A 24,353-nucleotide genomic window follows, 5' to 3' on the forward strand; every position below is an offset into this window, starting at 1 on the left:
ATGTATTTTTGGAAGTTGGTTAAAATCATTTGATGTTATTTTTTATCCAAACTTATGTCCGAGCATTGGCAACTCCAGCACATCACATGCGGGTAAGTGAGGGTGTGCTCCCATAGGTGGCTCTTAAGAAAATATTATTCATACTAGATATCGAACTTACAATTTACGAACTCTCATCGCTTGATATTAGATCCGAAATTGCCATTGAACCACCCACTTACCCTTCATTTGATGTTTATTTATTTATCAAAATAAAGGTTCAATCTCCCTCACAAGTGAAAGATAGTTAGAAATCTAGTTAACTTATTATTTTATGATGAATATTAGTTTTTTATTTTAATAAAATCATATTACATATATGCAATATGGAAGTGGACCAAATCAAGTCAACCCAAGTATGGTTAGGTCATGGATTGACCAAAATTTATTGAGCTAAAATATTTTGAGTCGAATCGGGTTAGCGGGTCAAATTGACAGCCCAGATCCAACTAAGTTTATGTTGGTCCCCAAAATAATAAAATAAAATATAACGGAGATCGAGGAAACACGGCGTTTTTTTCCGTGTTTCCTTATCATTTCCTTTCCTTGAAAAGGGGTACTTAAAACTTAAAAGCCCTTACAAAACTCAGACAACGCGAGAGAGCGACATAGAATATCGTCAATCAGAAGAAATGAAGGTATGTAATTCTCATCTTCTCTTTTCATCTTCAACTCAAAACTCTAATAATAACTCTCTCTGTCTCTATTATTTACTTGCAGAGAACATACTTCATTCGAAATATCTTCATTGCATCTCTGTTGTTCGCAACCCATCTCTACACCTCTTCTGCTCTCAAGGTTTTTCTCTCTCCAAAATCAAAGAAACAAAAACCTTTTTCCAGATATGTTTCGATTTTCTAAAATGTTCTACTCCTTACCAGGAAGGACAAACCTGTGCTGCAGACAGAAACTGCGACCAAGGTTTGCATTGCGAAACTTGTGTCGCAAACGGAAATGTTCGACCGAGATGTACTCGAATCCAACCAATCAATCCCACATCAAAGGTATCAAACATAACAAAATCATTCCTGGCAAAGTCTCTTTTTGATCTACGAGTCTGATTTTTTTTTTTTTTTTCTTTCTCTAAAATCGATTTTGTGTTTGTTGGATTAGGTAAAAGGGCTACCCTTCAATCGGTATTCATGGCTGACGACACACAACGCGTTTGCTCTTTTGGGTCAGAAGTCGCAGACGGGATCTGTTATAGTCGCTCCTACAAACCAGCAAGATTCCATCACTAGTCAGCTCAACGTAAGGTTCAGATTTCCTTAATTTCTTGCACAAACTAATAGTTGGTTTTAGGTGCTGAACGGATTCGGAACCAACCGGGACGGTTTAATTTTAGTTTCCCAGTTTTCTTCACTGGTAAAATTACGAAAATATCCTCGTTCTGGGAAAAGAAATGTACTTTATTGACCTTTTCTGGGGAAAGGGTATTGTAGCCTTTTTATTGAAAGAAAAACCCAAATTGAATGCAGGGTGGTGAATCTTTGTCTCTTTCTAGAACTAAGAGAAAAAAAAACATTAGAAAATGGGAATAACTTCAGTGATTAAAGAAGAAACTAAGGGTATTTTAATAATCAAATAAGAAAAATAAACTTATTACTCTTTCCAGCATTTCTTTTTGGGGAAGTTTGCTAAAACTTTCAAATCAATCAAAGTTAAAACTTTCGCTTCTCAGGAGCGGCTGATATGGGTAGCTTATAATCCAAGCATTAAAGCTTACCTAATACCTACCAATGTTATTGCACATTTATTATATTATTTATTATTATATTGAGCGTTTCTATTTATGTAATTCATTTATAAAGAAAAGGTTATTTTAGTCTTTTTGATTTCGCAAATAATAAAGTATAAACCATCTCTAGCAGTAATAGACATCGGTGGGCCTGTGATGCCACTTTCCAGATCTGAGACACCTATGATCTTCAAATCCACTTTTTGAACATGACGACTTGCCCCACTTTTTAGAGTTCTATTTATTTATTTATTATTTATTTTTTTTATAACGAAGGGTATCCGGGCCAGCTTGCGCGCACCAGACTAGTCCCTACGCCCCGCACTCAGGCTATACCCCACTACGTGGAGCGGTGCGTGGCCTATGATTTTATAGGCCTATGATTTATTTCTATAGCTTTATGGTTGTTTTTTATTCATAAATATTAGTTAATATTAGTTAATATGGGATTTGATGATAATGTGTTGATGTTATGATTTTTTAATTTTTTTTTAAAGTGTCTTATTCTGTTCAAAAGATTCGTTGATGGTTAAACTTGTTTTAAGCATCGTAAAATCAATATAATAAAACACAACTAAGTTGCTACAGTTTTGTGTTTTGAGTGAAGTGGGATAAACGTCCCTTTAAATACAATTTTGTGGAAGGACAAATGTCCCGTTGACCTACATTATACTTTTTATCTTTCCTTTTCACTCTCTCTCATTTTATTTTATCACCTCTTTAATTCACTTTATTATTTTCCATTTTTTTTCCCCTGACCTCAATTTTTTTTAATAATATCCCTCCATTTTTTTTATCTGCTTTTACCCCCTTAAGGCTTACCCCCCAAAGAGGATTTCGGTGCCATAGGCACGAGCGAACTCTATTATATAGCTATGTGTGGATACATGTTATCATGCATAGATAGTCAATAGTGTTTCTTTATTTTTGCTCAAAAATATATTGAAAACTTAGAATAAATGTCTAAATGTATTATATGCATTACATTTTTTTATATATATTTATCAAGATTTTCCCGTTTTGTTCTCATTTTTTCCAAAATTTTCTCTTGCTGTTTTAAACCTGTATCCCGACTTGGTGACTATGTTTGGGATTAGGCAATAATGATGATGAACTTCAAATCTATTTCGAAATAATTAACCTGTTAGATGTAATTTTATTAAATTAAATACTTTCTGTTGAGAAGTGCATTTCTGTGTGCAGAATGGTGTTAGAGGTTTGATGCTCGATATGTATGACTTCAACAATGACATCTGGTTGTGTCACTCCTTCGGTGGCAAATGCTACAACTTTACTGCATTTGTAAGTGTTTGTCCTTCATTATTCAATTAATTCTATTATCTACATAATGTTCTTGAATCTGACAAGTTCACTTGATTAACAGCAACCTGCGATTAACGTTTTGAAAGAGATTCAAGTGTTTCTCGAAGCAAACCCTTCAGAGATCGTCACAATCATCATTGAGGACTATGTAACATCTCCACAGGGCTTGACCAATGTCTTCAACGCTGCTGGCCTAAGGAAATACTGGTTTCCAGTGTCTCGGATGCCCAAAAATGGTGAAGACTGGCCCACAGTTGATGATATGGCTCAGAAGAATCAGCGTCTGGTCGTCTTTACCTCAAAATCATCAAAAGAGGCTTCCGAGGGTATTGCGTACGAGTGGAGATACATTGTGGAGAACCAATGTGAGTCATATTTCCCTCACCTTTGAAATCATTAACGACATTAGAGGTAAAAATATAGGGTCTAGAATATTAATTGGCTGCTCAAATTATAGATGGTGATGGTGGATTGAAAGCGGGTTCTTGTCCAAACCGTGCGGAATCATCTCCTATGAACACGAAAACAAGGTCACTTGTCCTTCAGAATTATTTCCCTGATAACCCAGATGCAGTGCAAGCTTGCAAGCATAATTCAGCTCCACTGATTAGCATGTTGAACACCTGTTATGAAGCGGCAGGTAAAAGGTGGTCCAACTTCATAGCTGTGGACTTTTACAAGGTATATTGATGATACTTCTATGAAAAGGTTTTATTAATCAAGATCACACCATAGTTAAACAAAAATAGACAAGTAAAATTCAGAATGGTACTTATTTAGTTTATGTCTTGGGGTTGCAGAGAAGCGATGGAGGGGGAGCTCCAAATGCAGTAGATGTAGCAAATGGTCATCTGACGTGTGGATGTGCCAACATTGCCTATTGCAAGGTCTACCTCTAGCACTATTGTCATACCGCAACTACTACTTTACTTTCTTCACATTGGCAAAGATAATTATCCATCAGAACTGCCGTAATTGTTAGAGTGTCTATAATGACCTTGACAACAATCTTGTTTTTCATAATTTTCAAATAGTACAATTAGGAAGTTAGTCTGTTATGGCTAAGAATATTTGGTCCTAGACTCTTTGGTGTGACTGAAATGCCCACCATTGAAAGCGAAATGGCAGTTCGATCACATAGGAACAAAGTTTTTTGGCTCTGTAAATTATGACCTTGGCCATGGCAACTCCCCCATATTTATTTAATATTCTCTGGTGATAATATGAATCTAGTCATAGCCATTTAATAAAATAAAAACAAAAAATTAAAATGTTCTAATGGACAATATGCTGTTATTTTAGATCCTGCAATGAGTTGGAACAAATGTTGGACTAGCAAGATAAATTAGTTTTATACAAGGAGATCTCAACCAAACCTCCAAATTTGACTTGTAATTTTTTTATTATGGACAGGCAAACGCGACTTTTGGAACATGCGACATTCCAGAGGCAAGCCAAGCACCTCAAGTACCCATAGCTCAAGATAATGGTGTTGCTTCTTCGGGTAGACTTTTTCAACTATGGTGCTTGTTTGCGACTGTTTCAACCACTGGTCTCTTGTTATTGTCTATATAATTAAAATTTGCTTCATGTTTCTTTTCCACATTAACAATTCAAATGAAATATTCAATAGAAATAATAAAAAGGCCACTCGACAGATAAGCCATTTAGATTTATTTTAATTGGCCTTGTTTTATTTATTTTTAGTGCTATATATCAGCTAATGTTTGCCCAGTTTGTTTGTTTGTTCCCCCCTCCCCTACTGGTAAGCCTGTTTCCAATGAGATCAGCTATTTGGCACCTTATCTTTATACCTGTCTCTATTAAATTATAGAGGTCTCTGTAATGTACTTTAATAATAATAAGGTAGTTTAGCCGCGTGGCAGGTAATTGTCAAGGGGGCACATGCCAGGCTCATCGTGTTAGTATAAGTATGGAACGCCGAACATGTAATTTGATGATCTGATTTTCGATATATTTTTTTAATTGTGGGAAGCTCACCTAAAATCTTTTTATTAAAAATCTAAATACCAACTCAGGTGGAATGTGACTACGGAACCTGTTGGCCTGGGTTGGTTTAGATTAGTATCACATATGTTGTTTAAGGTAAAATATATATATATATATATATATATATATAAGTACCAAGTATTGTACTGCATTTTTCCAATTGAGAATCTTTGAACTTTTTTTTACACCTTCTGGATGGCTACTTCGAGAGCTTTGAGCGGTTCTGATCATGGTACTGGTTTTCAAATTACATATTTGAAGTTGAATGGCACCAATTATCTTCTATGGTCATATTTTGTTAAGGAGTTTCTATTGCCAAGAAAAAATTGAAAGTGAATAATTACCACTGGTAGATGATAAAAAATATAAAGATTGGTAGAGTGAACTCTATGGTGATCACTTGTCTGTGGAATAGCATGGGGCCCTCGATTTTGTCTAATGTGATGTTTTTGGATACAACAAAGTAAATACGGGGTAGTAGTTCGAGAGATGTATCCTTAGGAGACGAATATCTCCCACATCTATGAATTGTTTGAATCCATGTTCACTACAAACCAGGGAGATATTTCCTCAGTGAGTATTATAGTTCTCTATGGGGTACGTAGGAGGAACTTCAAAGTTATCAACCCTTGACTTCCGATTTGGAGCAACAGAACATCGGGAAGAATTTCAACTTGCCTTGTTCTTTTCCAACTTGAATCTTGAGTATAGTTCACTTAAGGGAAAATTTTTGGCTAATGAGTCCCTTCCCACTGTCGCCAATGCCTTTTCTCATCTTCAACGTGCTTCCCTTGGGAATATGACTATTTCTTCTCCCGCTGAATCTTCGTCATTATTGGAAAGGTAAAAAACCTAATTTAAATTATTTTAAAGTGTGGGGGAGTAGCGCATTAGTTAGATTAATGGATCCTTAAAGACCCAAACTAGGATTAAAAGTTGTTGAATGTGCATGTATTGGTTATGCTGAAAATAGTAAACTTTATAGGTTTCTAGTAATGGAACATAATAATGATATTGATAAAGGTGTAATTATTGAATCTAGAAGTGCTATATTTTATGAAACTTCTTTTAATACATTATCTAATCATTTGACTAATTAAAATGATAATGAACCTAGTCAAGATAATGTTTTTTCTAAACCTAAAGAAATTAATATGTCATCTAATGATAATGAAATTGATATAGAACCTAGGAGGAGTAAGCGTCAAAAAAGAGAAACTAATCTTAGCAAAGATTATTACCTTTATCTTTTAGGAGATATAATGAATGAAATCATGAAATATTATGTATGTTTGAATATTAAAGATGATCCTATAACCTATGATGATGCAATGAGATCTTTGGATAGTGCCTTTTGGAGAAATTTGTCTTGGCTGTACTTGACGTTTAATTCAGTTGGAACAAGTCCACTTGATTGTGTCCAAGCAAATTAAAAAAGAAGAGGCAAAAAAATAAAAATTGAAGAAAACGAAAATGAAATCTGGGCTTATGAAATTTAAAATAATGCATGAGGAAAAGGTCAGACCTTTTTAGATGATTCTCACAAGAAAATTCTGTGTTTGTGGGTAGACTTTGGGCATCTCTTATTTTATGACATTTTGGGGGAATTCTGGGTTTACTTTTGCACATTTTAAGCATAATCTGAGCAGGCCTCTGATCATTGGGAGTTGTATGTAAAATGTCTACTACTAGGCCTTTAAGAGTGGTGTGGAGGATGAACTAGTAAACGGAACCAATACTGAAAACTACTGTTAGGGTGTCGCTCACTCAGTCTCCGAAACTGTAATCTGACATTTCCATAGCCAATCCTTCCCCAAACTCTGCTTAAAATGTTTGGAATCTTTCCCATGGTCACCCTTTTTTGATGGTTCATTTTATTTTTTATCTTCTAGGCTCTGCAACATAGATCTTGGACATGTGCATTGAGAAACAATTGTTGTAAGAATGTTGATTATAATTATTATCCAATAATAAAAGTGAAATAATAGGATTGACTTAAGATGTTTTTTTTACATAATTCTACTACTGTTGGAATCTTTCAAGAACAACTATCAATAATATTTATATAGTGTTAGTTGTTTTAAATACTATAACTATTATTTTGTAATTTATAATCAATCACAAGGACAACGGAGCTGAAGCTTGATAATTAGAATCCATCAATGTACCGAATACAAAAAGATTGAAGTTGGGAGGAGTCTGACTTTCAACAGTATTTGTTGTGCTCGTTTTTAAATGTGAAAATCTTATTTTAAATTAATTCACATGGATTGATGATAGGGCTGCAATCTGGGTGGGTTGGAGGATCAACCAAGTTGTAAAACCCTCAACCCGAGCTCAATTCTATCTGACCATCAGGTAAAAGCTCATTAACCCAAGTTCAACCTGAGATTAAGCTTCTAAAATCAGGGTGAGTTCAGTTTAACTCAAGTTAGGTAATTTTGGTTGGATTGGAATCATTGAGCAAGTCTAATTTCATTTTGATCAACACATAAATTTTATTTTATATCTTAAAAAATAAATATAATTAAAAAAAAAAATCACTAGTAAATAAATTTGCACACCACCTCTAAATCCTTTAATTTGTATATTTTTTTTTCTTAGTTTTACAAATATATTTAGGAAGAGAAAACTAATATTTTTTTAAAAAAATAAAAAATAAAAGTATTTATGTGTAAATATATAGCATCAGGTTCGGGTTGAGTCGGGTTGCTTGGAGCCTCAACCCGAATTCAATTCTAGTTGAGATTTCCTAGCCCAAACTCAACTCATTTTCCATATAACCCAACCCAAGCTTGCCCATCAATCGGGTTGAGCCCGAGTTAAGTTGGGCTTAGCCTGCCCAAGTTGCAGCTCTAATTGATGATATGCTAAAGAGCAATTTAATTGTTTGTTTGCTTTTTTCCATCGATTAAAAAGTTATCTTTTAGAAAAGTTATCTGATTGATTCTCATTTTCTTTTAAATATAGATTGTAAATTTTATTTTGGAGGCAATTTGGATTGTGTTGACATTCATTTAGGTGAAAAATTGGACTCTATAAATAGAAGCACAATCTCTCATCATTTCTCACATCAAAGCCTTTCTTTGAGAGTACCTAATGCACATTTGTCTATTTGAGAAAATTAAATATTTTGTTTTATATAGAAAAGAAAGAAAGAAAAGGAAAGAGAGAGAGAGAGAGAGGAACTCGGCCTGGATGAGCTTGTAGTTGTTTTACAATACGTTAAATGGGCCCCCAAGGTTCCTAAGAGGTCTAAAACCTGCAATGGTTCCTGTTGGTTAGTCCAACGGACTCTTAACCCAAAGAACGCTTCCAATGAGTTTGGCACCTTAATTGGCCCATTAAAATTATTTTTGAATGGGGATCTCTTTTGAGAATATCTGTCTATAAATAAGGGACCAGTTCTGTTAAATCAAATCATAGGAAAATAACATTTCTTCTGTAAATTATAAGGAGAAAATAATGTTACTCACCTTCTCTATATAAAATCCTAAACTATCTTTTCTTTTTAAGTTTAAAGAGGCATCGTGTAGCAAAGAACTTGTGTGATAGGTTCTCTTCAAAGTTAGTGTAAATAATGAGAGAACAATCATTCATCAAAACTTGATTTTGTTGTGTCCCGAAGGCAAATTTGTCAAAATCTTATTATACTAAACGCACCTTCATTTTAAAAATATGTTGCCTATAGATTCGAGTATTTATCATTATAATTGGAGTTGAACCCATCTTGTTTTATTCAAGTTATCTATACTGTAAGAAAATCAAATCAACAAATCTAAAAATTAGTGAAACAAATCCACGAAAAATGGGTTAGCTGGACTCGAAGAGTCGTATAATTTCTAGCATAGCATGGTAATATGGAATCTTAAATCAACGAACATGAACTCATTTACTATATCAGTTCTTTATTATCATATATAAAACCAAATCTAGAACCTAAATTAACACCTCCAATGATGCTAGGTCAAAGAGAGCGACAACTAGCTAGAAAATAGAGTAAGGGAGTCTTAAATTTTCTAAAACCCAACTGAACAATATTTTTAAGGCTAAAACATACATTTTCTTATCCACAATAAACTTGTATATGAAGCTTTTCAAACAAGAATAACTTGTTTGATTCCCTCTCTTGTTCGATTACTCTTAGATTAACTTTTATTTTTTACCTTGACCTAGCTTAAATAATATTATTATTAACATGGAATAATAAATATGCATGTATCGTCATCTTTTTTTTTGTCTTTTTCTGATAATCGGATATCCCTGTAGACAATGGACCGGACCGTATCTTGACTTTGCCTAGTCCATAGACCATGGTCTTGTCCAAGGACTAGTCTTGGGGCACATGCAATGCCCACGCGTCACACACACCAGGTATGGAAGGGTGCGCCCTCCATTGAGCCAACCCCTCGGGGTTGATGCATTGTCGTCTTGATTATGCGAGCACAACTAAAATAACTTTAATAGATGATTCAAATAATAGAATTTATCTAACACCTCTCAAAATCAGAGACATTTTACAAGGACCCCGCATAGGGCTGGCAATGATCCGGATTTGATCCGGTATCCAATCCGAAAAAATAGGATTCGGAACCAATCGTCTGTACTTGCAAGCTTTCCAATAGTGGTGGAGCCGGCCATGGTGTTTTGTTTTGGGGAGAAGATATAGAAAAATAAATTAAAACCCTATATAGGAAGTATGCAGAGAATAAGAAATACTAGAACCCAATATGCATTAATTTTTTAAAAAATAAATAGTATTATTAATTCCCTATCGGATTGTTATTGGGTTGAACCGAATCCGATTTGAAAAAAAAAATTCGAATCTGTAATTTCCAATCCAGATCTGATCCGAAAATCAAAAATCTAGTTTCAAATCCTCTTTTTTTTAATAAGATACCAGGTCAAATTCGGAGCATTGCCAGCCCTATTCCCATCCTTCTGGACTTTTATTTTAGGCCTTTTAAGTCTCAATAAGTTGGTCAGAATTCTTTAACCATAGAGTACATATTATATTTGAATGGTGATATAGATTTATTCAACCATGTATTCCAACCAACTGACATAAGTGCGACCCTGACCCCAGTGGTGGTGCCTCAGTGCACATCAAAAATGATTTGGCTAACTTTTCCACATTTTAAACCTAAAAGGATCTGAAAAAGTTGAGCTGTGCTGGGGTGACAAAATGATGGGTGCGCACATTACCATTGATGCTTTTCCACAAGATACGAGTACAAAGCATCTACGGTTATGTGCGAGCCACCACATCATTTATGTCACCTTTGTGTCTCTATTTGTGTCATTCCAGCATTTTCCGAAAAAGTTTTGGTTGGCAACTGATAACCATACTCTCAAACAAGGATTCTCAATTGGGCCCATTAGCCCATTCCATCCAAAAAAGGTTTAGGGCCTTTATTTTTATAGCCCATAAAAGTAGGGGACAGGCTCAATATAATAGTGTTCAGCTCCCCAACTTGGTCCGATCTAGAAGAGGGGGCAAACATGCTTACTTAAAGAAAATTCAGGAATGCTTTCATAAGTGGTGAAGTTTGCACCTAAGATGAAGATTTTAACCTATTATTTTGAAAAGTGGCATCAAAAGGACCAAAATATATGTCTAAATTTTATTTTATTTATTAAATCCCAAACCACTGCCATCCTGGCCCAAGTATATTAGGGTTGGGTTGGGCTGGACAACTAAGGCCGAATAAGGTTTCAGAGCTGAAGATCCAATTTTTTGGATGAAATTATTAAGCTGTTCTAATTTAGAATAATGCTCAAGTGACCTCGAAGATTGGATCTCATATCACACACCCTGACGTGAAAGTGCATGGGAACCATAGATGCTTTCCTCGTATCAATACGAGTGAAAAAGCATATATGGTTCATATCCACTTTCACATCAAGATGTGCAATATGAAGTCCAATCTTGAGGTCACTCCAGCACATGGTTTTAAAACTCGTTTTGACATTTCATCTCGTCCATGAATGAGACTGAGTCATCTCGGATGAGTTTTCTGATATATTTGAGTCGACTCATTCAAGAATGAGAAAAATGAACCATGATTTTAATCTTGTCCGATACGTTTGACTTGTCTATCGGTCTCGTTGGTGGACGATACCAAGACATATCGGATGAGTTGGTCTCCGTCTTGGACAAGATTTAAACCATGCTACAGCACGACTCTTTAATTCATCTTTTCATTTGCTTATTATGGACTACATCATTGCAAGGAAATTTTGAATTTGTTTCTCTGGGATTTTCCCGATTCAATTTTGATTTCAAACTTCTCAGCCTCTCTTCTTTGGTATCAAAACCAACCACTTTGAGAAATTTCAAATATTGCTTAAATGTCTGCTCCAAATTCAGGGTGGAACTTAGAAGTTAATGATAGAAACCGACTCGATGTTATTCATCTGTCATACATGGAGGTGATTTTCCTTGGTATGCAACAAACATTATTGAGGACTCTTAAAAATGTAAAAAAAATAAAAAGGAGAATTGCACCCAAAACACAAGGATTTAAGTGGTTTGGTAATGTGAGTCCACATATCAAACCGAAATCTAATCACTATATATTCTTAAAGGTTACAATCCTAGAGATCTGGCAAGTAAGAACGAGAGAGAGAAAGCCTTTTTAACCCTTGGGGCTGAGTCCCTACAGAAAGGTTCCCTTTGATTTAGCTTCTAAACCCAAACCCAAACACAATACAAGACATCTTATAGTATAAGAACGCCTTAGGAATTCTGAAAAAAAATATTGATTGGTCCATATCAAATTTTCTGGAAAAAGTTTTTTTTTTTATAAGTATAATATATTGCAAAGAGGAGAACCGAGTACAAGGAGGCCGAGAAAGCCTCAAAAGAACAACAAGGAAAGAATAAACAAAAACACTAATTACATAACGAGTCCCATCTAAAAATAAAATCATCAAAAGAAGTCCCTGCGAACTCTATGTTTTGCTTAGACCATAGGTATAATAAACCCAAAATCTCTAAAAAACCTGCATGAGAGCTTCTGATCTTGTTGTTAAACACCCTGTTATTTCTTTCAATCCAAATCCCCCAAGCAATAGCCGAAGGAAGCATATTCCACAGGTAACGTTTTCTAGTGTGGAAGACTTTACTGGTCCATTCATCCAACAAGGAAGAAAACTTACGAGGAAGAACCCAATTAATACAAAATAAATCAAGGAAATATGACCAAATTTGATAGGAAAATGAACAATGAATTAAAATATGGTCAACCGATTCCCCTTCCAACAAGCAAAGGGGGCAACAGTTGGGAGTGATTCAACCCCGAACAATTAAGTTATCCATCGTAAGAATTCTACCAAGGGAAGTCAACCAACCAAAGAAGGAGATCTTAATGCTCTGAAAAGGTTGTAAATCCGTGATTTTCTGACTCCAAAATTTTCACTCAGTGATGTGGCAAGGGCACAGAATCATAGATCTCTTTCTTCAGGATGCACAAGGAAAATGATCTACAGCTCCGTGCACTTGCCACATCAACCGAGTGAAAATTTTATAGTCAGAAAATCATTAGTCTTAAAATTAAGGGTGAAAATGTGTGAACTCAAAAGGTAAAAATAGTGATTTTTAACGTGTCGGTTCATGTTAAGGATGGTAGATGCAACCATAGAATTACTTTACCTATCTAACCAATTTTAATATTTTTATTAATTTTTCTATATAAACATCATTGTCAAAATGAATCTATTACCCATTAAAAAAAATAATTAAACAATGCCATTAAATAAGCAGCAAAATTCCCCCTAATCATCTTTAATTTAGCATTTTCTATAATTCCAATGGCCACAACATATCAATGATTTCCTAACCACCATATTTGACCAATTTGAGATCTGATTTGATTGTCATTAAAAATTTGTCAAAATAACAAACTTAAAATACAGTTATAAAATACATATTTGTGATATTAGTTTTTTTTTTTTTCATATTGTTGAAATAATGTAATGACTTTTCGACATTGGATATTACAATGATGACTATGACTTGTAACAGAGTTACGAATGTTTTTATAATAAAACTAGTTGTTGACAAATATACAATTTCTCCATTCCATCAAACACATGCCATCTTCCACTAAGTTCAGTACATACTGAAGGATAGTTGATATTGCTAAAATCTTCAAGGAATAAACAACAGGGAGTGGATCCTTTGTAGCTCCAACTATAATTTTAAAACTCGTCCAAATTAACTTGGTATCAGAGTTGAATGAGACTAATTCATAAGGTCACTTTTTTTATCGAGATTTAAGACTCATGTGCAATTTTTTTTTTTTTATCTCACGAGACATCTCAAAAATATCAAAAAATTCGTCCGAAGATGACTTAGTATCAAGCCTAAATGAAACGAGACAAAACACGAAACCAAGTTTTAAAACCATGGCTCCAACCAACGGTTGAGGGTATGTTACATCATCAAGGACGTTTCATCCAATCGTTAAAGTTTTGGATCTCAGTGACCATCCAATTTCAAACACTGGATTAGAGCCTAAAAAGAAAAAAATTTAATTTTTTTTTTTGTTTTGAAATCTGATCTAAACAAGAGTTATAGGGGAAACGTGTCACGGAAGATCTGCTCCCTAAACAACGATGCATGCACAATGAACTGTGCAAGTTGGGATCGTTTATGTAAACATGCTACCAAATAGAATCATATCAAAATTTGAAAATGATCATGAAGAATCAAACTAACATATAAATAAATTAATCATGATCTCAAAAATCATAAAGCCAGAAAATTCATCAAATTTTCACTAAAAAAGATCGAAAATCTTTTTTTTGGCGACTCAAGCATCTGGAATGTTTTTTGATAAATATCTATCCAATAAGTTGAATACCAATTATATTGATAAGGTATTATGTGGAGTTATTTTTTAATGACACGTGTCCTTGCTATCCTCGTGACAAGATAAACTCATTGTCTCATCATGAAAAAGGCGAGATGCATGGGATTTGCATTGTGATTCCTTGAAAGCAAACATCATAAAAAGGAGTGCTGAAAGAAAATTGTCAAATCCATCTAAAAGAAAATAATAAATGAATCGTGATAATTTGACTACGCCCACAGGGCACATTCAATCTTGACGTGAAAGGTTCAAAGTCGTAGATCTGTAAGTCTGAGGATACAAAGTTTTACCTCCCCATAAAAATATGTATTTAAAGGGAATCAAGTTTCCTTAGACGTAGAAATCTACGATTCTCGAATGTAACATATTAAAAGAGTCGATTGAGTGTGCCATGTGAGAAAGTCAGATTATCACGACTCAAAACAAAATAAATCGTTATAATCTGACTATCCCACATGGCACACTCAATCGACTCTCCTGATATGACAAATTCGGGAATCATAGATCTATACTCTTTGAAATATAAAATTACATTTTTTCTATAAAAATGTGTATCTCATGGGAGTCGTGTCTATTGACAGGTACATATCTATGATTCCTGAACTTGTCACTTTAGGAGAGTCAATTGAGTGTACCACGTGAGGTAGTCAGATTATCACAACTCAAAAAATATATCTATAAATAAAGAATCGTGATAATCTAACTATCCCACGTGGCACACTCAATTGACTCTCCTGACATGACAAGTTTGGGAATCGTAGATTTGTACACCTCAGGATACAAAATTGCACTTTCCCATAAAAGAGTATCTCGATGGAACCATGGATCCCGAGATATACAGATCTTTATGATTTTCGAACTTGTCACGTCAAGAGAGTCGATTGAATGTGTCACGTGGGGTAATCAGATTATCACGACTCATAATTAAAAGAGAAATGGTAAGTGTAAAGAACTCATAAATTTTGTAGGATTTTTTCCTTTATTTCTATAATTAATTTTGGTACCGAAAACTCTTTCATAAGTACTAACTACCCTGGTGTCCTAACTTGGAGTAAGGGAAGAAAATAGAGAGTTATCTCTAAGACTGTGTTTGGATTGAAAGAAATGATGAGAAGAGAAAGGAAAGGAAGAGAAATATATGAGTTTTTCTCTATTTCTCTTGTTTGAATTGTTAAGTAGGGAAAGAAGATAAAAGAATTGGAGAGAAGAAAAGAGAAAAAAATATGAATTTTATTTCTCTTCAAAAGTGGAGAGAAGAGGAGATAAACCCTTTTGAAATATTTTATAATTCCAATTCTTCCCTTAAATATCTTTTTAAGGTATTTTAAAACTTTAAAGTTGTCCTAAATTCTCTCTTGTCAATTCAAATATGACGGAGAGAAATTAAATTTCTCTTCCTTTCTTTTAATGAGTTTCTTTTTTCTTCACTTCTCTCAATCCAACCATAGTCTTAGTCTAAAGAGTAAATGATTTTCAAGTATAAGTGATGAGAGGAGGGAAATCACCTCTGCACCAATAATTTGTGAAAGATCTCTAGGTGCATATATTCCCAAGCACACTCGCATATCTTAGGTTAGGTGGAGTTAAAGAATATGAGTGGAGGGGCATATAGAAAGAGACATGGTAGTGGCCTCATTACATGGACCACAGACACCATAGGTGGAATCCAACACAACTAGGATTGGCTCTTTGTTACTCAAATAAACAAAGAAACACATCAAAAAACACTAGCAACTAGTCGAAAGTAACATCAATTTTGTCTCTTATGCTATAGAGAATAACACCTTTAAACCATACGTTACACCCACTATTTCATTTTCATTTTAAAAGAAAGAAAGAAAAAAAATTTGATTTAGACTTGAGCCTTATTTTTTCATCAATATTAGGGATACTCCCTATATTTCTTTTAATGGATGACATGGCCCCCTTGACCTAGGTTCTATCTAAGAGACTAATTAGAAATTATGTAAATGTCTTTGTCTTGATCTGATGTATATTTTGATTACATAATATGCTTGGAATTTCGTGTAGTGAGTTAATGTGTGAAATATTTTTAAAAATAATATATAATAAATTCAAATTTTTTATGAAAAATCTAACCGATACGAATCTTAATTCTAGATTTTTCAATTAAATTGAATCATTATTCAGATTTAATTGAGTTATAGAAATCAATTACAATTTTGTGGTGGGTCTTCAAATCCTTAACAGTTTTCCCATCTTGGATTTTTATCTTTTAGTTCAGTTAAATTTAATTTTCAATTAAGAAGTCTTCAATTTAAAGATTTAAGACTTTTTCTCTCTAGATTTTATAACCATAAAAATTTTTAACACCAATTCATGTGGATCGATCTTCAACTCCCGAAATTTTATTACTTTGCTATACACCCTGTACTTCAAAACTATAATATTTAAGTTGTAGTAAAGGTTGAAAAAGATGAAATCTTAAGATTAAGAATGAAGATAAAAACCTTCAAACTTTAAGTTAGTAAATTCTAGTTTTAATTATTTCTATCATTTTCAATCTTCCTTCAATATCTAAGAGGAAACCCTTAATTTTCCTATCCAGAATTTTGTCCATCGATATTCAACTTCTTCAATACCCTATCTCATTCTTACGGTTTGAAAGTTGAAGAACATGAGATCTTAAGCTTCACTCTAAGGTTGAAAATAAAAACATCACCCTAAGATTAAAGATGACCGATTTTGAGGAGAAAATTTGTTAAACAATTTGAAGATTGAAAAAGATAGGCTCTTAAACTTGAAAAAGAGAACTGAAAACTTAATCCTAAAATTAAATATGAGAGATTTTGAGGAGGGAGAGGGAGAGGGGGTTGAAGATGATTGAGTTTTGGAGAGAAAATCAGTTTGAGCTTGAAGATGATCGACAATTAAAGTCACTTATGTTAGTCTTTCAGAGCAGACCTAGGTCTAAAGGGGCATTTCAACAATTTCAAAACATAGCGGGTGTCTCTAGTATTAATGTAAATATAAGGGGCAAGTCTAAATCACTCAAAATTTAAAAAAAAAAAAAAAAAAACATTTAAACCCTAAACACAGTGTTCATCCACACCACCACCTACAACTAAACAGGTAGAACTTGTACCGTAATCAAAGAAAAGGGACCACACTTGTTAGATGGTGGAAGGGCCACGTGGAAAGTGGGATTCCACTATTAAAGAGGACCACAACACAGCATCACATAGGTCGAATAAGAGCCAACTAGGCTTCCCACCTTTACACTCAAATAAGCGTTGTAAATAATAATTAAATAAGTAAATTAATAACCCCTACACTTTTGACTTATCTTCCAATTTCAAAAGTATGTTTTAGATGGAGTATTTTGCAAAAATTATTGAATTACCCACAGCAAACATAACCTGAATTAACCACTTGTCAAGTTACTATTTTGCATAAATCATTGAATTAGTCATAGAAAAATTCTAAACTAGCTAGGTTGGTATTTTGCAAGAACTATTGAATTAGTCATAAAAATTTTAAAAAAAAATAATTAAAAAAATAATTGATGAATCGAGAAATTACCAGAGTACATCATGTTCAAATCCAAGTTAGAAGAAAATGCAACAACCTATTCAACAAAATGTATGTCAAATTGGATATGTGACCAGTTTCATAAAACATTTGAAAAAAAAAAATTAGTTGGTTAAATAATTTTGACAAAACAATTATTTCAATAATGTCCTGTTGTATTATTATATATAACTAAATGGATTTAGATACAATGGTCAAGGCATGGCTCAAAAAAAAAAGAGGTATTGAATTCAAACACCCACCTTGCCCACCCATAGGGATTTATACCTCGTATGTGTGATTTGTGGGGTATTGCATGTGCACAGAGGATTTTGATGATATATAATGCTCTAAGAGACTAGATGCCTCATCTTTGCTAGTTAGGCCTATAGGTTCGGAACCCCATCATAAAAAATATTAAATGGATTTTTATTAGTTATTTTATCAATTATGCCTTATTTTATAAATATTTTTTTGTACTTTATCATTATTTAAAATAGTTTTTGGATTAAAGAAATTATATTTATATCAATTGTTTATACTTTATAAAATTACCGAACCTAAACTTACTTCGTTGCACAACGGTATACATTTACATTCACTTTCCTCAAAAAATAATTATATTTTGAAAAATCCTTGACTGCTTTTGTTGGATACTGGGTTCAACACTAAGCTAACCTAGCAATGCATAGAGAATTGTTTATTTATCACATGTATCTCAAGAAAATAAATTTATGATTATATGTGCACTGTCAAATCAACTCAGTGTTCAATCTAGTGTTGAACACATGTAGTATAGTAACTCTTATATTTTTGATAGATTTTTTAATTTACTTACAATAATTTAATACTCTTTTTTCAAATACCCTAGTCACTCCCTGACTTAGCAGTTACAAAATCATAAATGAAAAAAGAGCATCAAATTATCACAACTTTTTTTAAAACATCACAACTTTTAGTTGGTTAGGTTGGTTAGTAAAGCTATATACCAATGACTTTAAAGTAATATTCATATTATATACTTAATTTTTAAATATAATATTATTATAATAAATTTCTTACTTTAAAAGTTCAAAGATTATTCTATCAATGCGTATATCTTCTTGTTAAATATTTTGATAGTATCTTTGAAAAAAATCATAGTATTCACATCAGCAACGCTGATGGGAAAAAAAAAAATAGAATGATTTAGACGTTCCCCTTCACGTTTTGGTCAAATATTAGACGTACCCCAATGTATTGGAAAATGAATGACTTGCATCTTGACCTAAGTCTTCTTGGCGAGACTACCATAAATAAAAAGTTCTTACCCTTGAATTCAACCTCAAAACCTGAAGAACAAGATAAGATTTTTACAGAAATAGAAAATCAATATTTGGGTTGAAAAATCAAAAGTTTCAATAAGAGATCGCAAACAATGGATTGAAGAAAAGTTTGACAAGGTTGATTGAAAACAATTGCCCCTAAAAGGTTAATAGGTTGAAAATGACAAATTTTTAAGACAGGTTTTTACCCTCATCATCAACCTAACATCAAGATAGGACTTTTGAAGAAGAATGATGGATTTTTGAGTAGAAATAATATACAGAGATTTCTACATGACATTAAAGACGAGGTTGAATATGTTAATAGTTTGAAAATAACTTTTTCTAGAAAAAACAATATGGTTTATGGGCTAAATACCGGAAAACACTTTGAAGGAACCCTGCTTGTTACAAGACACGTGACATTTTAAATTTATTTCACACCCTTACATTTTTACCAAAATTTGAAATACCTCCAAAAAAATGCCATGTGTAATCCAACGGAGAGGTTTTCTTCAAAATTTTGAAGCGGCCTGCCTGCTGCAAAGTTAGACTGCTAAAGACTAGGCATATAAGTCATTTTATTTTGTTAATCTCTCCTACAAAACTCAGGTCAAAGGGTATCTCATCAGTTTGAAAACACAGGAGCTTACCAAAAAGGACATGTCTAAATCACCACTCAAAATATTACTTAACGCACATGTGTTAACAAGTCACGCCCCGAAGCTTATCCAAATCCATATATGGATGTAGAGAAAAGCTGAGACGTTTGTATACCATAAATGGGGGAAACAACGGGAAGGCCACAAGAGCCACGCAGTACTTATTTGCTGATAAAATCAAAACTAGATTCTTTCCAACATGTTGGAGGAAAATGATTAAAAAATAAATAAAAAAATTTGGAACAAAAGACGATTATACTTTGAATTACAAATAATACATAATCATGTTAATAAAGATAGACAAATCATTTAAATTTAAGTAAGAGGTTATTTTTTAATTATTAAAGATTAGTTTCAACTATCATTGAACTCGAAAGTGAATAGTACCCTGTTTCGAAGTTGAGAACTTGCAAACTAGGGAGGAGTAATGATCATCTCGAGATTTGGTTATTGATCGTCTTCAATCGAGATGAGGTAAATAATTACCTTTGGAATCGAGACATAATATCGAGCCTGCTATCTTAACAAATCTCGATCATAATTAAATTTATGAATTTTTTTTTTCTTGATATATATATATATTCATGTATCGATTTAGACTGCAAATTTTTATTACTCGTATCTATTGATTTTATTGTACAATATGTTTTACTTTATAAGATTATTTAGATTGAGAAAAGTCAAAGGTCATAATATGACATTGTTGATTTAACCTTATACATTACATCACCTAAGAGAGAAGTGTGAATGAGGCAAATCTATATTAATTAATAAATTTTAAATTGTCAAAATTTACATTTATTAATTATTATAATAACTGAAGGGTGGGCATTCATCATGAAAATCCACATTATTATTATTATTATTAAATATAAAATTATTATTAGACATAACAATATAAGAAAAGATCATTTTTGTTATATTTTAACAAGCCATCACATGCCATGCCTCCTTATCCAAGTGAATTAAAAATATTGTCTGATGCAAATACACACTACTATTTTTAGGGAGCAGCTATTGCCACATCATTTCTTATGTAAATCATCAGAGAATTGTACATAATTGGTGTGGCAATAGTAATTCTCTTTTTTAAAATCGCAACGTTATTCCTAAGAATCCATCTGTACTCTGTAGTAATATAAGGAAAAGAAAAGATAATTTTTTATTGGACGAATCTTTACTATGGAATCACGTGCACAGCACGTGTTTTTAACCCATTGAGCTTAATGCATATATGTTCCCTTGTTTTAGGAGGATCCAGTTGCCAAACGACGTCTTTAGAGTCCAAAATGTTGGACAGTCCTAAAGGATTAAGATAATTTCTGTTTGTAAACCATCGTACGACTTAGACCTAAGGAAAACGTCTTCCTGAGGTGGACAACAACAGAAGGCGCAAATCACAATGCGGTCAAGTTTCAGCAGCAAATGGTCAAAATGCTTAGCTGGGAACACGTGCGAAGGAATTTCAGCACGTGCATTGGGAAGCAGGGTTGTAGTGTGGCCCGGCAATCTTGCCTGCTTGACTGGGGACATAAGGCACGTAGGGGCGTGGCTCGTGGGGCGCACTGTCGCTACAGACCGCACGCGTGTGTGCGCCGCTACACGACACTATCGCTCCTCCGTTCTGCACATGTGACTCTCAACGCGTGTAGATCTGACTCACTCGATTCACACTTTATCCACAAAAACAGAGGGTCCCACTTCTACTCACTAAACCAAACACTAGCAGTGGCCGTTGTTCTATCAGCAAATTTTGCTGTTTCATGACGTAGCAAATACTCTTTTGACTGTTTGACCTTTGACCACCACCTGTAGTAAATGTGATATTTAATTTGGTGGGATATGAAAGTTGATCCAATACGACCGATGTTTATTAATAAGTACCTACGAGATTTTTCAATAATTCCGCTGATGTAAACAGGAGTGTGATCTTAGGCAAATTAAAAAAAAAAAAAAAAAATCCAACTTTATTTAATTGGAATATAACTTATATTTAAAGAAAGTTGAACTAGGGTTAGAGTTAGGTATAGGGTTAGAAAAATGAAGACACGTGTGGGAGAGTCAGATAAGAGCAGGTCCACGGCTGTTGGTATATTTTGGATTCCATCGTATAAGAGAAGCGCGAGCAAAACACACCCAACATAGTGTGTGAGATAAAAGAGAATTTGCAGAGAGGTTTTCAGTGGTGGACTGGCAGACGTAAAGAGGTGTGTCCTTTTGGAATGTCTGAGTAGAAGAGAAGAGAAGAGAGAGAAACAGAAGTAAAACAACAACAACAACAACAATAACAGATCTCAGAGAGAGAGAGAGAGAGAGAGAGAGAGAGAATGCCAGGAAGCTTAGAGCCATTGGACGTTGGAGTCCAGGTCCCATACCACTTCAGATGTCCGATCTCATTGGAGCTGATGCGCGATCCGGTAACCGTCAGTACGGGCCAAACCTATGATCGAACAAGTATCGAGTCATGGATCGCAACCGGAAACACTACCTGCCCCGTGACCCGTGAACCTCTTTCAGATTTCACTTTCATACCAAATCACACCCTCCGCCGCCTCATTCAAGACTGGTGCGTCTCTAATAGATCTCTTGGTGTGGAGAGGATCCCCACCCCCAAACAACCCGCTGATCCGGTCCTGGTTCGTAGCCTACTCACTCAAGCTTCCTCCGAGTCTGGTCCTCTTCACTCTCGCCTCTCTGCACTTCGTCGACTCAGGGGTCTCGCTAGAGATTCGGATAAAAACCGTTCGATCATCTCCTCACACAACGCTCGATATAATCTCCTCCGTATTGTTTTCTCTAACTGTGATGAGTCGAACGAGTTGACTCACGAGTCACTCGCTCTTCTTTCAATGTTCCCACTCACTGAGACCGAGTGCGAGTCTGTAGCTTCACAGCCAGAACGAATCACCTTTCTTGCTTCGCTCCTCTCCCACAATTCGATTGAAGTCCGAGTTAACTCTGCATCACTGATTGAAAGCGTCGTCGCTGGGACTCGATCGTTAGATCTACGGATTCTCATTGGAAATGCAGATGGATTATTCGAAGGAATTACAGGAATTTTAAAGTACCCACTCGCCTATCCAAGAGCCCTCAAAGTTGGAATCAAATCCTTATTCGCTTTGTGCCTGGTCAAACAGAACCGACACAAAGCTGTATCGGCTGGAGCAGCAGAAGCCCTAATTGACCGATTAGCCGATTTCGAGAAATGCGACACAGAACGAGCTCTCGCTACGGTTGAATTGCTGTGCAGGATCCCAACAGGTTGCGCAGCTTTCGCCTCGCACGCGCTAACAGTACCTCTTTTAGTGAAGATTATTCTAAAAATATCAGAAAGGGCAACAGAGTACGCAGCAGGGGCTCTGCTATCTCTATGTTCCGTATCGGAACAGTTACAGAGAGATGCAGTGGCGGCAGGAGTGGTGACTCAGCTTTTGCTTCTCGTACAAAGCGATTGTACGGATCGAGCAAAGAGAAAGGCACAGTTACTTCTTAAACTACTACGTGATTCGTGGCCTGACGATTCAATTACAAATTCTGACGATTTTGCTTGCAGCGATGTCGTTCCATTTTGATTTAAGGAAAAAATAAAATTAAAGTTCTGTTATTTGGTATATAAACAAGTGTATTTATGTAATTTTGTACGTATTAAGTTTTGTTTGAAGTTTGAAAAAAAAAAAAAGATATTGAGCCCCAGAGTTAGAGCTGTTTATTTGTTTGATTGACTGAGGAGTGAGTGAGTGAGTGAGGGAATGAGGCAAGGATGATGCTTTAAATTGCTTAATAATAAGTTATTGTTGACATGTCATGGTTGTTTCGGTGAGATGGGATTGGTTTTGACTAACAATTAAAGTTAGAGAAAAGTAGTTCCACTTTGGTGGCTAATAATTAATTTGATTATAGTGAGAGAGAGATGGGGAGGCATATTTTCTATTGTGGGGTTGATGGTGGGGGAAAGGGTTTCCTAGCTTTTCTCTACTTGGATGTTGATAGGGTTGTGGAGAAATTATGGGTGTGTGAATGTGACTACTTTTGTGTTTAATTTGGATTAGCTAAAATTCATAGCGCAGAACCGCATGCATCTCTATCTATGTAGGCATGGATGATAGGATGTTTTAGGCTCCCAAGAACAGAGAAAACAGGGATTGGGTTGCGGGTATAATTGGTGGAAACTGAGGTGTGAGAACAAATTTGATTCATGGTAGGATGTAAGGGCCTCTTAACTAGTTACCTTACTATCCTTGGTAGCATTAGGTTGGATCCTCTAAATCTCCCTACTAATTTTAAGACCATCATATGTAAGGATGTATGTGGGCATGTCTATGAAAGAATGTAAAGGCCTTCTATTTTTTGATTGGGGTCTGCCTAATACCCTCTTAATTTTCAAAAAAATGTTTGGAAAGGAAAGGTGGTGGTAGTCACATGCTTATGGTCATGGTTATGGTTATGGACGTTACCCATTGCATCACATGGTTCCGTCTTTTCTCTTATCTTTTTTTTTGTTTTTTTAAGTTTGTCTTCTTTTATTTATCTATTGGTGGGACACATCAACTGGGGCTAGCACACGTAGTAATCAAACTTTCCTATTTGTCCCAAATAAATTCTTTGAAGAGTCGTGTTGGAGTAACACTGAAATTGAACTATAGATGCTTCTCATCGTGTATTGATGAAAAGCATTTAACAATGATAAGCACATCCACATCAGTAATGTATGAAACAATGTCACTTGAGAGCATTTTTCTTCTTTGAAAGAATTTATTTGGGACAAATTACAAAGTTTTATAGATATGAGATTCGCAGTTATGTCTTGCCAAAAAAAAAAATAAGAGAAAAAACGGAACCATGTGTTACTGTGGTTCAGCACAGAAACAGT

The 24,353-nt window shown here is 34.5% G+C and overlaps 2 protein-coding genes across 2 annotated transcripts; both read left to right on the forward strand.

Moving 5' to 3' along the window:
- Positions 1-548: 548 nt before the first annotated feature.
- Positions 549-4,800, forward strand: LOC147409202 (PI-PLC X domain-containing protein At5g67130-like). The gene is made up of 9 exons (XM_086426394.1): positions 549-677; positions 760-837; positions 921-1,043; positions 1,153-1,290; positions 2,981-3,079; positions 3,162-3,465; positions 3,558-3,781; positions 3,901-3,987; positions 4,514-4,800. The coding sequence occupies exons 1-9, from the start codon at positions 672-674 to the stop codon at positions 4,673-4,675; spliced, it is 1,221 nt and encodes a 406-aa protein (XP_086282520.1). The 5' UTR covers positions 549-671; the 3' UTR covers positions 4,676-4,800.
- Positions 4,801-21,523: 16,723 nt separating this feature from the next.
- On the forward strand, positions 21,524-23,286 carry LOC147409203 (U-box domain-containing protein 26-like). Its single transcript, XM_086426405.1, has one exon. The coding sequence runs from the start codon at positions 21,811-21,813 to the stop codon at positions 23,053-23,055; it is 1,245 nt and encodes a 414-aa protein (XP_086282531.1). The 5' UTR covers positions 21,524-21,810; the 3' UTR covers positions 23,056-23,286.
- Positions 23,287-24,353: the final 1,067 nt, after the last annotated feature.

The sequence above is a fragment of the Akebia trifoliata genome, chromosome 2, assembly GCF_017979445.1.
Source record: "Akebia trifoliata isolate Shusen 1 chromosome 2, ASM1797944v1, whole genome shotgun sequence".
NCBI lineage: Eukaryota > Viridiplantae > Streptophyta > Magnoliopsida > Ranunculales > Lardizabalaceae > Akebia > Akebia trifoliata.